Source organism: Toxotes jaculatrix, chromosome 7 (assembly GCF_017976425.1).
Source record: "Toxotes jaculatrix isolate fToxJac2 chromosome 7, fToxJac2.pri, whole genome shotgun sequence".
Lineage (NCBI taxonomy): Eukaryota > Metazoa > Chordata > Actinopteri > Toxotidae > Toxotes > Toxotes jaculatrix.
Genome location: NC_054400.1, coordinates 6,727,785 through 6,742,997, shown reverse-complemented (window position 1 = coordinate 6,742,997; position 15,213 = coordinate 6,727,785). Strand labels below are relative to the sequence as shown.

General features: G+C 40.9%; 1 protein-coding gene across 1 annotated transcript in view; it reads left to right on the top strand.

The window, feature by feature from the left end:
• aacs (acetoacetyl-CoA synthetase) overlaps positions 1 to 14,940 on the top strand; it is a 31,144-nt gene extending 16,204 nt beyond the window's left edge. The window contains exons 11-18 of the mRNA XM_041042973.1: positions 5,247 to 5,311; positions 7,789 to 7,911; positions 11,519 to 11,632; positions 12,568 to 12,693; positions 12,829 to 12,898; positions 13,380 to 13,438; positions 13,789 to 13,991; positions 14,115 to 14,940. Coding sequence (XP_040898907.1) covers positions 5,247 to 5,311; positions 7,789 to 7,911; positions 11,519 to 11,632; positions 12,568 to 12,693; positions 12,829 to 12,898; positions 13,380 to 13,438; positions 13,789 to 13,991; positions 14,115 to 14,252 — 898 coding nt within the window. The 3' untranslated portion in view covers positions 14,253 to 14,940. The remainder of the gene's footprint in view (positions 1 to 5,246; positions 5,312 to 7,788; positions 7,912 to 11,518; positions 11,633 to 12,567; positions 12,694 to 12,828; positions 12,899 to 13,379; positions 13,439 to 13,788; positions 13,992 to 14,114) is intronic.
• Positions 14,941 to 15,213: the final 273 nt, after the last annotated feature.

Here is a 15,213-nt window from a genome sequence, read left to right as displayed (position 1 = left end):
AAAAAAATAGAGATGGAAAGATAGAGTGAACAAGGTTAGAATACTGTTAGCAAAATTACCCACATAGAGGAGTTCAGTGGAGGGCTGCCAGGGTGACAGAAAGATGGATAGAACCTTTTAAACTGCGAGAAGATTTTTGAACCAATTAAGCTCTGATGTTGCCACCTCAGACACATTTCCCAGATCCCAGTGCTGTGTGGAAAACCCCCTCTGGGAGAGGCTGACATGAAACTTTTTACTCCCTCATCTTCTGAATTAAGGTTGGACATTTTAAAATGGGGCTAAATCTGTCAGAGCTTTTGGAGAGTCTGAAACTTAAACTGAGGCTTCCCCCACTGCCTTGAATTTTGTTAGTTGCGGGACTGTGATAACTACTTCGCTGTTGAATTTCACTGCCAGTTCTCACTGAACAAATGACATTTACAGCTTTTAATCTCTTTATAGATATTTTTTGAAAGATGGAATGTTCAATTATTGGAAAGGAATGGCAATTTTGCACAAAAAACATTTTTATTTTTATTTGCTGTAATGGATGCTTGCAGATTTGCTGCTTTGAGAAAAGGAAAAAGGAAAAGGTGAGGACGACTAAAGGTTGGGGATAGTCTCAGGAGGCCTGTGCTTATGCTTAGTCATGTAGTAGGTTTCACAACATACTGAGAATCTGCTTCAGGCAGACTATCTATCTGTCTATTTAGAAGAAAATCAGTTGCAAAATATGTTACAATAAGGTAATCCAGTAATTTAGAGGTCTGTATCAATAAATATGCCTTCGACAGAGAATGCAATCTTCACGTTCTCTCACTTTTGCCCCTGTTATTACATGTACCGTAACCTCTGAATGCTCTGACAACTATCCCTGACTATGTCGTGTAGGAAAAGCAGATTTACTGAGACTGTCTAGCAAGACTGTAGTGGAAACAAAATGAGCAGTATTCCTGGGTGAAGCAAGCAAAAGGTTACAGCATTTATACTTGTGACAGGTTCCATGTATGTATGGGACTTTAGAGGCTCCTCTGTTTTCTCCGAGGATCTTCTTGTCTTCTTTACCATCTTTTGTCCATTATGTGTAGGGCTGATATGACAAAAAAGATTGCTCCTATACTCTTGTACCATCTACTGAATGGAAATCTTTTCTTGTACTAATGCCAAGCAAAATTCTCAGTTATCCTCTTTGGAGGAGATTAACTACAGATACAGTTTAGCAGATTGCATCTTGCCAACTCAGTTATAGTTTTAGACACGTGGGCATAACAGTTAAAATATCCTTCGTTTTCAAGCTGCGTCTAAATTTTATAAACTGGAGACTCATGTCTTCATCAAATCCTTCACAAAGATTCTTTGTTCACAAACCAAATAACATCCATACTTGTTTAAAGTGAAAAAAAAGAATATTACCACATTAATTTTGAGACATATTGCCCTCGACTCTGTCTTTTTAATTGCGTGCCAACGGGTTAGAGTCGAACACAAGAGGAAGAATAGAATAGAAAAAAAATAGAAAGAGCTCCACAATGCAACATGACAGAAGGAAAGAGAAAGTGTGTAGTGATGGAAAAAAAATCACTTTCAACATGTCTGTCATTTGAGTAATACATTGGAGATAACAAATGCATCCCAGGGAAGGGGAGTATCAGAATCTTGTTTGTGAGAGAAAGCAACAGGGTTCATAGGAAATGAGTTTAATTTTAGAAACATTAGTACTAAAAATACAGTTGAAATGAGGTGGTGGCGGCCTATCATACCGAACATTTCCTCTTGTGTACGTGGCAATTTCAACAAGATACCCAAATAAATTAGGTATGCATTGATTTTCAAAAATGATGTAGTGCTTCATACTTTTGAAAATTGCAAATCTGTAAACAATTACATCGACAAACAGTGGTATCAAACCGTTCCTTGCAGCCTCACCGACACCTGAGAGGAGCGCAATTACAATTCTTCCAAGTGGGATTTCGGTAGCGACATCACAACATGCATAGAGACACATTAAGGTAATAACTGCTCGGAGGTGCTCTTGTATGTGATTGGCTTCAAGTGTCGCTTATTGACTTAGTAGCTTCCAGTAACATGTCTCCCTTGAAACAGATACACTGGTACATTTACACATGCGGACACACAGTCTCACAAACAGAGACTCACAGCTTCCCCTCCACCCTCCATCCTAAACACCCAATTAACAGCCACACCTGGCCACCTGCCTCCAATCAGAATAGAGTGACCGTTTCCATGGTAACCAGCAGCGAACAAATCCAGATGCGGATGGGGGGTCAGAGATGATGGATAGAATGGAGAGTGACTGTGTGGCGTGTGCAGATGACAAATGGGGTCTTTTGTGTTTTGAGTTTATGCGTGTAATCTGCAGTATCAGGTGGCTGTTAGTCAATGTAGAGAACAGACAGAGACCATATCCAACATTTACCAAAATATACACATCATCTACAAATATACACACTCTCAGTAATTTTGCTTCATAATTAATTATTGTGATGTTTCACCTCTTTGATGGTGTGTTAGACCATTGTGGGCAGTCCTGCTAATCAGCGGATAGTTTGATCAGGACAGTTTCAAGGCACGATTGGTGTGATAATGCACTTTGATCTGACACATATCTTCTATCAAAAACAGAAATTCAAGTCTGGTTAATCCACTGTGTCCAACAGTTTCTCAGTAAATAAAGATTTAGTTGTCAAATGACACGTTCTTTGACATAAGATTTCAAGATAAGACACTTTAGCTAGCAGATTGGGAGGTGTGAGGCATGCAGAGGCAGGATGGACAAGAGGTCCATGATAAGGGGTGCACGTATCATTCGCTTCGTTCCATCTGAGATATTACTTCTTGGGACCTTTGCCCTTTTCACCCAATCGAACCCATTCATTCGCCCTATGAGCAACCTGTACTACCACTAATCGATTTGAACCTCTGAGAGCAAATCACATCTTTCACTGTAAACCAATTCCTGGTTATTGACCAATCAAGCATCAGACAGTTGTTTTCTATCCCAGAGACAGATTCTTTTTTATTTTTTGATTGACAGACATGGTTACCATAGTGACAGGAGGCAATTTGATTGATTTAATGACAACAAAAATAACTTGAAAAGACAGGAAGACACAGACTGAGACAAACACACCCATTCACAGAGGCAGACTTTAAAAGGCTCTTTGTTTTAAAATTAAAACTGCAGGGGAACACAGAAGTGACGTTTTGTCACTTCTTGCCTTCCACATGTTGTCCAACTGTTGTCAGCTGTCAGGGTGACTTCCATTCACAGAAGAAAGCACCTTCCAAAATCATTTCATTCCAGGGTTGTTGTGTGCAAACAATTCTGTTGGTACATTCTCCTTTGAACTATTTCCTTGTGGAACATTTACAAAGGAGACATTTTGTCCTCTCATGCTAGACTGACCGTTGTTGTGCTTGACTCTTTGACTCTTCTTTTGTTTGTTTGTTCAGTTGAAAGTCAATTTCCAATCAGTATTTTGTCTTTTATTTTTCTTATCTGTCCATGAAGGGTTGACTGAGCGCATGCACTCAGTTTCAGCATCGCGTTGCTTTACGTTTACACAGTGACACACTCTTCTCTCCTGGGAACTTCCTAGTACATCCAGGATCTTGAACAGCTTCAGTGGAGCAGATGGGATTAAGGGCAAATGCTGTTCAGTAACTGTTGTCCTTTTTTTAAATTTTCACATTCAGCCCAGAGGCTTTCAAATAATGCCTTGTCATGCATAGATTCAGGGCAACAAATGGAGCATTGCGTCAGTTCAGACTTGGCACTGAAGTCACAATTGCATCAGCTCCTTCGTTCAAGCTTCATCATCAGTGCCTCATTTATCAGCCGCTTTGCTACCAGCTGAACAATAACATCCAATCATTATACAGGTGTACAAGACCTTTATAACACTCTGACGTCTCAGCTCTCAATCATACACTGCCAATACAGACCAGTTGCTGCTGCATCTCCCTTCACCACCCAGCCTCCTCCAAATGCGATCAACCTTTTTGTATTGTTGACTTCACTAAGAGCTGATATTGATGTGTGTTTATTAAGGAGGATTTGTGGAGATTTCTGTAGACTTAAAAATTGCTCTTACATACAAGAACATTCATTTTTTCTTGTATGCTCCTGTCAGACCCTACAGGACTGCAGTGCAGAATATCATTTATCATAATGAATAATATGTTGTTTAAAATAGGTATAATTAAGAGTCAGGTAGTTTTAACTTGTTATTCAGGTTTGATTTGAACTTTTGACAAAAAGTACAAAAAGACAAAAGGTACAACTCCTTTTGTATTTTCCAGGGGTGCAAACAACAGATTTGGTTGCAATCACTCCCCATATATCTTCTCCTGCACTTGTCAGTGTGGTGCTAAATTCTCCTCAGTACACGATTTCAGTGATCTGCCTCGTCTGCCAGTAACAGAATGCCTCACCTGCTGCAGGCCTTACAGCCACAACCACTTAAAATCTCAGTGAAATGTACTGTACAGTCTCAGTGTAGTAAAATGTGACATCACCTCTTAAACCACAGTTCAGAAATCAGTTTACTTATGCAAAGCTTAGTGTAAGCTGCTTGCCCCCAGATGACATTTTACCGGATCACATTATATGGTCACAGGGGTGGTGCGACTGTGGTAACGCTGCAGCGTTCTCATGACAGAGTGTGACAGAATGCTCTCACTGTGTTCGCCAGCATTTTGTTGAGCTCCGGTGACAAATAATGGCTCAAGATAGAGCCACAACACAAAATCTAAAGCACATACACAGGAGTCATCCAACCTTTTTTCCAATGTAACCATCCTGATGATGGCAAGATTGTCAAACACATTTGTGTTACTTAATTTTGATTGACACAACCTAGAATTACCAGTGCAACTGATGGTTGACCAGTTTGACCTTCTGTCCAACACTTCGGTCTAATTTTTGAAAATGACTGGCCAAATTGTCATGAAATTTGGCCACAATATTGATACCACTCCAGAGGATGATTCATAGTGTTTGCTAATTTGGATCCATTGTTTAAAGTTTCCACTGTCACAGTGCAGAATACAGTACATGTATGTAGGAGGACTTTGCAATCACTGTCATTGTTGGCAACACTGACGCAAATTCTGTTTTTTTCCCCAAAATAATGGACACCATCTTCCACTTATGGTTAATGGTTAAATGCTTCCCTAGTCCTTTATATTATGCTTAAGAAATTAATTTCTTAAACCTTTCTCTATCTTTTTCTCTTCTCCAGCATCACTATCTTTGGTACTGGGGCCAAGTGGCTATCTGTCCTGCAGGAGAGGAACCTGAAACCTGGTGAGTTGTGGTCACAGACACAGTCGTGTACACAGCTACATGAGCATGCACATACACACACACACACACACCCAGAGACACACATGGAGGCACACAAATAATAAGCAGAAAGCGAGAGAGAAATGCATTCACCCTCACACACACACATCCACTCTGTGAGAATGGAACCTGGAACAATAAGAGCAGATGGACACGATAATGATTATAATAGAGATGCTGTTTGACTCTAAATGTCCTTTATGCCATTTACTGTGTGAATCAACAGTTTGCCCTGTGTTCTGGTGTTTGACACTGAATCGAATGGATAAAAGCGCTGTTATGATAATTCATATGAGTCATGGATAGGCCCATCTAATTGCTTTTAATGTCACAGCACTCTAGAGACCGAACCAGGTCTCTGCACAAAATCAGAGTTGTGCCAGTGCTTATTAGCCTTCCTGCTAACCCTCATACATTCCATTCTCTATTTGCTATTTGTGTGACAAAAAAAAAACGACTGTTTAGAAGTTCATGCTAAAATTATTGCGGCTTTGCTGTACTCTTTTGTAACTGTACACACTGTCTTGTAACAGAACAAAGCGAATGGCAGTATTTCAAATTGTTAGACTCCAGTCCTTTCTGATGGTATTTCAACTTTTATATATGATTCACTGCTAATAGCACTGCACTTCTTTTGGTGGGAAAATGACAAGAAAATATTCGATAGATTAGTTACATGAACTAGCATTTGGTTTACATAATTATATATCAAAGCTTTTGCTCTTACGATTCTCAGCTCCTCTCTTTTGTTTCCTCTACTTCATCCCCTCATCTGAGCTCTCAAATTGTCCTCCTGTTGTCCTCATCTTCATGTCAATTGCCAGTTATAAGGGCTTAGCTGTTTCCTACCTGTCCTTATCTTTTTTACCTTCTCCATTCTTTTTCTTTCCCATGTCCTCTCCTCTCCTCTCCCCTCCTTTCCTAATGTTGAATTAGCTCTTATAACCAATGTTTATTGCATAAACAGTTGCTCTGTGTCTCAGTTCCCACTGCGCTGTTATAATCACCACAAATCTTTATTCATGGTGCGTGCTTTGTGTGTGTGTGTGTTTGTGTGTGTGTCTGTCTGTCTTCAACTTGTAAATTAGCTAAACACATTCCCAGCTCTGTGGCTGAACAGGAAGGCACGAAAAACAAAATCTCCAAAAAAACCTTCGCTCTTTCCCTGTCTGTCTATCTCTGTCTCTCTGCCCCACCCCCATCAGTCAGCCAACCACTTGATCCAGTTGGCACTGTGTGTGAGTGCGCGCTTGGATGCTTATTAGAGAAAGAGAGCATGGCAGAGGGAGATCTGTGTGTGTGTGTGTGTGCGCGTGTGTGTGTGGCCTGGTTTTGCTATATTTCTGGGGTCCATAAAAAAACCCAAAATCACCCAAGTTTAAATGGCTGAGGGTTAAAATTGGTTTTAGTATTAGGGTTAGAACTAGGTTTAGGTGAGGGTTAGGGTAATGCTTGGGATTAGGCATTTAGTTGTGATGGTTAAAGTTCGGGTAAGGGGCTAGGGATTGAATTATGTCAATGATGGGTCCTCAAGAATATAGTAAAACAAAGAGTGTGTGTGCATGTTTTGTGTGTTAGTGCGTGCAAGCATGCCTCCAGTGGGCTGGAAAGGGTAGAGGGAGCTTCTTCACTGGCTACCCCAGTGGAGAGGCCCTTTTCCCTGGGCTGACATTTGGACCGGACACCTGGAGGCATGGTGGGGGGGGTAGCAAGAGTTCCCACTGTGTGTGTATGTGTGGGTGTGTGTGTGTGTGTGTGTGTGTGTGTTTATGGGGTGAGGGTCGGATGCTTATTAGTTTGCAGGGTGTTATTGGCTTGTGGTTTGGGCATATGTGTGTGACAGAGAGCGTGCCCATGGATCTTGGGAACGACAGCAAAAGGTGTGTGTGTTTGCATGGTAGTACATGTAAGCTTGTATGCTGTGTCACATCAGGGTTTCATACAGCATTAACACGTGTAGGGATGCATGGAGCCACAGCTGTTCATAGGTGCATGCTTATGTTGAAACTGTGTGTGTGTTTGTGTTGAAATGATTGTTTCAAGTGTAACTGGATTATGTATGAAGTTTTTCAGTACTGTAGCCACTGTGATGCATGAGTTTCAAAACTGAAACTCAATACCAAAACAACACTGTAGCTCTTCAAAACCTTTTTACCTAATAAAATATGCAAAAATTCTTAATGAATCTGTGTTTACTGTAACAAAAGCAACAGCACAAGAACCTTTGCTTAAAATACAATCTGATTTCCTCATTTAGAGCACAAAATGCTGCTCAGAAATTACGTAAACAAGATTAAGAATCTAACAAAACATTCAGTTTCAGTTTTTAAGCCTCAGTCATGTATTACTTAGAACCAAATATACTCTACACTGCATATGCAAGCGATTTTTGATTCATCTTTTCTGTAATTTTTGTCTTTTATTTCTTTCTTCCCCAGCGGAAACACACAACCTCCAGTCTCTCCACACCATCCTGTCAACTGGATCTCCTCTCAAACCTCAGAGCTATGACTACGTCTACCGCTGCATCAAGAGCAACGTGCTGCTGGGCTCCATCTCAGGTGAGTGACTGGCTAATTGCGTTGGGGCACATTTAGTCCTTTTTCTAATACCTCAGTTTCGTCTAAAGGTACATATGGCAGCAACTCTTCCAAACATTGTTTGTGTCTGCTACATCAACACTGGCAGTTATACACAAAAATGCAAAGTAAAACAACAAAGCCTCTGCACAACAAACACAAAAGGACCGGCACATACAAAGACAGTTCAGAAAAATAAATTGTATAGAACTGTACATTTTCCTCACCACCCACACCACCACCACACACCCACACACGCTCGCACGCACAAACACATTGGCTCTCTCAGCCCATTGTTATGTTGACAGGGCAATAGAATGCTATCTGTCTCTCTGTGAGTCCTGAAACGCTTAACATTTAGCACAGCCTGGGTGACTGACGTATTGCAGACACACGCACACACACACACACACTGAGCAGCAGCTTGGAGCGTCACTCTCGCACACCACTTGACAGCACCAGAACGGTGAATCACAACCATAATGGGTATAGCATTTAGCTTCAAATGCACACTTACAGGGATGCAAAGACAGACATGCTCACAGTGACATGCATGTAGAAGGACTGGACACATGCATCAACTAAAATGTCAGCCACAAGGCAGAAGTCTGGCAAGAGATGAAAAGGGAAAAGAGAGGGACAACAGAACAGACTGTATCATGTTGTTTTTGTTATGAAATCCTGCGTGAATTAATTAGGTGGTTATTGTAATGACCAAGGTTGTCTCTGATCTCTCCTTCACTCATTCCCTATATTCTCAATAGTTCACAAACTCAGTAAACTGAGTTTCACACTTCTTTGAAACGTGAAGCCTTCACTGTGCACATAACATGGGCACTACATTTCTCCTTCAGCTACTGGAATATTTGAAGGTACTACACAGTGCATAAATACGTATACTTAAAAGTCCTGGTGGGTGAAACATCATCAAGCACTGTAAATATAGTGCAGTACATAGAAAATAGGAAGTGATTTTGGACACCGCCCAAGCCAGATGGGGCAAGAAACACGAGCAGAGAGTCATATAGCTTTTAAACAAACCCTTGGGTGGGCAAATTTATTTGGAAAAGAAAACAAAGGTGGATAGTGAGATTACTACACAAATTGCTGTTTGTAGCAATGTTGCCGTTTTCCTGGATTTCAGCTATTCGTGCTATTGGTGAGTACAGTGTTATCATAGTCGATTCGAATGGTGGCCAAAACCCAAGTTGTAATTACTGTGGAATAATCTTTTTAATATATATATATATATTTTTTTTTAATCAAAGGATTAGTTCTGTGTGAATATGTGTGGAAATCTGGCAGTGCGAGCTTGTGTGCGTCTGTGTGTGTGAAAGTATGTGTGCGTGTTCTTCAGAACAGCATGCCATGACCCAGTCAGTTTCCTCCTTGTCGCCAAGGGCAACAGCAGGTTTCAGCCCCGTTGGCTGCCAACCGACCTAACCTTGACCCCCGAGGTCAACACTCTGTTCATGGGTGTGTGAGTGTTCTTAGGATTTATCACAGCATATGTGACTGACTGGTGCTCACGGTGACATGCGTGCGATTGGCCCTTTTGCCAGTATCACCCCGTGCGACTGTTTGTGTGTCGGTGTAGACGTGTCTGCAAATGTGTGCTTGAATTAATATTTGAATATTTTTTTTATCAAAACTCTTTTTAGACATGTTGTGTAGTTCAGGACACATGTTTGTGTGTGTGTGTGTGTTATCTTGTCAGCAGGGATTTCAAACCCCCATCGCTCCTCATCGGGGGATTTTAACACTTTCGCTGCTGGATTCCCTCCATCCTAATATACCTCCATCTGACTGCCCATATGTCACTCCTCTACCCCCTTTTTGCTCCTTCCCTTCTCCTGTCCTTTCCTCTCTTCTCTTCACAGTAAGGAAAAAAAAGGTGAAAAATCCCTCATGTTCTGTTTTTATTTTCCATTCCTCTGAGTTTCATGTGTGTTTGCGTACACGTGTCTGCAGAAGTATTGAATTTGTGTTGGTGGAGTCTTCTTGGGACTTTCATTATGAGCGTTCTTTTTATAATTCATTTTTGAATAAACGAATGCATTCGTACGTTAGCTGGTTGCCTTCTTGTCTCAGTTGTTGGCTCTGTCTGACCCCAAACTGTGCCAGAGGATGTTCAAAGCACTCACACCTACACAAATGAAAGCAGACGTGCACACACACATGCACACCAATATATACACACAAACTGGGGAGTTCAAAAAAAATTTTTCTTCACTGTTCAGAATAGTCAGTGCTGTTGGAAACATCAGATCAGTGTGACAAGTTACCCTCTTGTGTGTACATGCACAACACACACACTTGCACTCTAAATGGCTGCTGATGGAAGCAACAGTGGCTTTTGGCTTAAGATATACTTTTGTGTGTGTGAGTCTATGTGGGTTTTTTTGGTGTCTGTGTGTACCCACCCATTAAAGTGAGTGTAATAATAAAATAATTGCGTGTTCCCACTATAGGTGTGTGTGTTTAATCAGAAGACAAAGTTTCCACTTCCTCCTGGGAGCCAATTAAAGCTCAATAAAGAACCTGGCAGAAAGAGAGACCAAGAGAGAATGAGTGTAAAGAACAGAAAGAAAAGAAAGAGAGAAGGAAGGAGCGGTAGAAGGGCAGAGAGCAGTTGAGAGGAAGCGAACAAGATGGATGGATGGAGTCTGTGATACAGAGAGGGAACGAAACAGAACAGGGAGGTAGAGATGGAACAATGGGAAGGGAGATGAATAGAACGTGTCAGAAATAGTAAATGATTGGAAGGTAGAAAGAGACAAATGGATACTGCGGCAGAGGAAGTGTGTGTGTGTGTTCATGACAGTTTTAGGAATGTGGTGCTACAGAGCAGAGCTCCTATATAGGTCAATGAAGGTGGAACAGGGCGCTAACACTGTCAGTTTGTGTTGCCAAAATACCAGATTGATATCACCACTAAGTTTTATAATGTCTTCAGGTCAGTGCTCACTGATGTTTTGCTTAGTTACCTGACACAGGTAAGCAGCTGTACATTGCTGTACATTAAGGTATTGTAACTTGAATTAAACAAATAAGAAGTTGTATTTCTGTGGAACTCAGTTGTTAGAAGTTCAGCTGTTGTAAACTTTGGGGGGGGCGGGGTCTCAAGGGGGCAAATTAACTCCCCTGCAAGCCGACAGTCACAAAGCCCTGACATGTTATCATGTTAGCATTGAAACAATTAGTTGATTATTTGATTGGTCAGTTGTCAGGCTTGTTTTAGGCTTCATTAACTCCTGAGAAAAGTATGTGGCTGCCTTGCGGCAAGAGATAACCATGAACTAATGGAAGCTAAAAAGTTTTGTAGAGCTGCAGAGTTGGTTTCTAATTCTCTGAGGGTTTGTCACTGCAAGCAGTGCATTTCACATTACATGTCTTTATTTGATTCATGGTCAACAAGACATTTAAGGACAGACGGTTAAATTTACGCAAAAAAAGAGTGAGTGTGTTTTTTTTCTTTTTACCATGAAAACTCCACACAGTAACTTGAAGGGAGGTGTTTCATTTCAGTCCATCAACCAACTAAATCTCTCCCTCTGTGTGTCTGTTTTTCTCTCACCTGTCTTCACAGGGGGTACAGACATAGTGTCCTGTTTCATGGGTCAGAACCCAACAGTTCCAGTGTACCGGGGCGAGATCCAGACAAGAAACCTCGGCATGGCTGTGGAAGCCTGGAGCCTTGATGGTAAGAGTGTGTATTGAGTGGGGGAATTGTGTAGAAATGGAATACTATTGCTTTTTTCTTTCTGTTAACCAAAACTCCAGCTGTTAAGGGATTTATCATACATATATTCATACATTGACAACAGGGTCTAGGGATCATGTACAGGTTGTAAGAAAGTCCTGGGTTTGAGTCCTAGGAGGAACTGTAAAAATATTAATGAGGAAGATTAATCACAGGCACCTGATCTCTCTGCTGAGATGCCCTTGAGCAAATTTTCCATCTGCTTTTGGAACTGTTTGGTACCTACCAGAACAAGACTGTGGTTATACTTGGTTGATCCCATATGGGGATGTACCTGTATGTGAATATGAATATGAGGCTAGCCATGGCTGAGAAATTGGGAGAGTAATTAGTGAACTTTTCCTGGATAAATGCAGGTTCACACACTTTAGGGAAACACTGTTTTTTTCATTGACAGTCCAAACAACAACAAAAAAGAGAGTGATTTTTTATCTTATTGGGAGTCTTCAAAGCTCTCTATGTTTTTCTCATTGATTTTAGTCCCTTGTTCCCCAGCTCCCAATCCCTGCTGCGGGCTGTACTGGCATGTCTCCACCACCTCAAAGGAGAGTGGATTGAGGGATAATTTAAAGGCAGTTTTGTAGGAAGAGCTTGGGATTATTTTAGTTGGTCTCTAAGCCTATAACACCATCCTGAGGGAGGAGGCAAGGGCTGTGTGAAGCCACACACTAAAGTGTATCAGGTTCTCTGAGTGTGGGATCTATTACCAGGTGATTTTTTGTTTTTATCTGAGAATGATTTATACGGTATCTGAGTAGGTGTGTTTTTTTTTTTTGTGTTCAGGTATATGTGTGTGTTGTGGCAAAGTATCTGAAACCTTTAACTTCATTTGGTTCATGTGAAATCTGTGTATGTGCGTGTGTGTTTGTGGACAGGTAAGCCTGTATGGGGATACAGTGGGGAGCTTGTCTGCCTCAAGCCAATCCCCTGCCAGCCAACGCACTTCTGGAATGACGAGAATGGGAGCAAATACCATAAAGCATACTTTTCTACATATCCTGGTAAGTACGCAGACATCTTATATAAATACAAACTGTGTTTTTGTTGTTTCATTGTTTTATGTTTGTTTTTATAGTGTGTTTTTCTATTACCAAAAATTTCTGAAAAAAAAATTTAATAGCCTTTTTTCTCTCTAGGTGTGTGGGCTCATGGAGACTATTGTAAAATCAACCCAAAGACAGGAGGCATTGTCATGCTGGGCAGAAGGTCAGCCATTCACTGTTCCACTGAGGCAGTTACTCAGTGTTGAAATAAAAAAAAAATGTTTTATCACTGTAGTTTTAATTGATTCATTTATTTAGAGTATTATGCAAATGGACAGGTTTAAATATAATTTATGCAAATTGCAAATATTAAGCATTAGATGCTAATCTTTTTAATTTCTTCCATTTGAAGAGAATGAAAGACATTTAAAATGCCCCTTTTTGCCTGAGATTTGGCAATGCAGCACATTAAATTTTTCAGAAAGCTTGGTAGCTTACACATACGGAAACAAATAGGCAGACATATAGTATCAAAATTGTATATGTATAAAGAGAGAACAAAAAAGCAGCTTACAGGACTGGAATTATTTCTGTATGCTGGTAGATTGTTTCTCTCCATTGCCGTGTGTTTTTACTGTATGATGTGTGGCAAGACAGCTTCAGACACAAAAGTTCTGAATCCTGAACTTGTGTTTCTTCTGCAGCGACGGTACGTTGAACCCCAACGGAGTGCGATTTGGCAGCTCCGAGATCTACAACATTGGTGAGTTTTGAACATTACAGGTGGAGCAGTGTGGGTGTAAGAAAGGAAAAAAGGAAATGGCAATTTTTTTTGTGAGCTTAAACTGAGTCATGGTCCTCTTCATGTCGGTGAAAAACATATTTTACCATCCCGTTAAAGTTTATTCCTTTGTCACTATTTGTTGAGCAAACAGAATCTAGTGAAAGCACAGTGTGTTCTGACTATTGACAACAGGAATGCAGCGTTTCTGTGCTTAGTTTTGAAATTATAAGCCGTGAAATATTTTCTTGACCATTTCTTCAGACATTCCTAATTTTTGTTTTGTCTCCTTGTCCTCTGCTCTGCCCTCTCCTTTCCTCTGCTCTCTGCAGTGGAGGCGTTCGAGGAAGTGTCAGACAGCCTTTGCGTTCCTCAGTACTCTGCCGATGGAGAAGAGCGAGTTATTTTGTTCTTAAAGATGGCACCTGGTAAACCCTTCTGTGCAGAGTTGGTGGCGAGGATTAGAGGAGCCATTAGAAAAGCTCTGTCTGCCCGACACGTCCCTGCGCTGTTGCTGGAGACCAGAGACATTCCTGTAAGTGAAATAGGAATATAAATCAGATATGAACAAACCTGTCAGATTATCCCAATACAATGGTTACAACTGTAAAAGTCAGCTCTGGCTTGAATGACAACCCTTTTCTTCATCCTTCTGCAGTACACCATCAGTGGTAAGAAGGTGGAGGTGGCTGTGAAACAGGTGATTGCCGGCCGGGAGGTGGCGCAGAGAGGTGCTTTCTCCAACCCTGATTCGCTGGACCTCTACAAGAACATTCCTGAACTGCAAAACTACTAGAGATGAGGCTTCACCGAGCTGGAGAGAGGACCTACAAAAAATAACCACCTGAATAGAATTCAGATTAGTTACTAAACTTTATTCAAATTCACGGGGACGGGGACACATGCAAAGTGCAGTGCAAGCGTAGTTTACAAATGCACCATGAGCTCTTGTGCAGGGCATAGAAAAAAAAAGTGAAAGTGGTTCCAGTGATCAAACAGCTGCTCTTAGTCTGCCATGTTGTGTAAGTAAATGTATGGATTCAGCTTTGGATGTAACATGACATGCTTAGCAGCAGTTGTGAATAAGCTCATGCTCTGAGGCCACCGACAAGAGAGAAGTGGAATTTAGCATAAAGCGCTTTGCTTTGGCTTCACAGTCTGATTGCTATCAGCTGGTGAAGAACCATATCTCTCTGTGTCACCTGCTTTAACCCCGGTGTTGGTTCTGAGTGGGTCCCAGTCTGAAAATCCATGGAAGTGTGCAGATAAACACACAAACGTGGGATTAACACCTCAGCTTTGGCTCATATCACCATATCATTGTTATGTGGTGTGTGTTGCTTTGTGTATATGTATGAATATATATTTTTGGATTGTAAAACATTATAATTATACATTTAAAGATAGTGACCCAAAACCATTAACCAAAGTTAATAACATATTGCAGTGGGCCGTAATATGTCACGATATGTAGTTTGATTAAATGAACCAGAGATTCCAGATAAAACAAAACTTACTAAACATTTGTGCTAAACAAAGAAGTTATTGACCTCTTGTGTATGATATGCTTAGTCCAAACTCTCACCCGACTGCGTAACGTTGATTCCATCTCATTCCACGCAAGAAATTAAGACATGAAGCTCAAGTCAGTCAAGATCAGGTGTAGTAAACAATGTTCATATCACCACTAAAGCCTGTATTTATCAGTTCCCTATCAATGTTCCATGTTTGTGGTAACTTGTAAGAAAAATGTGTTC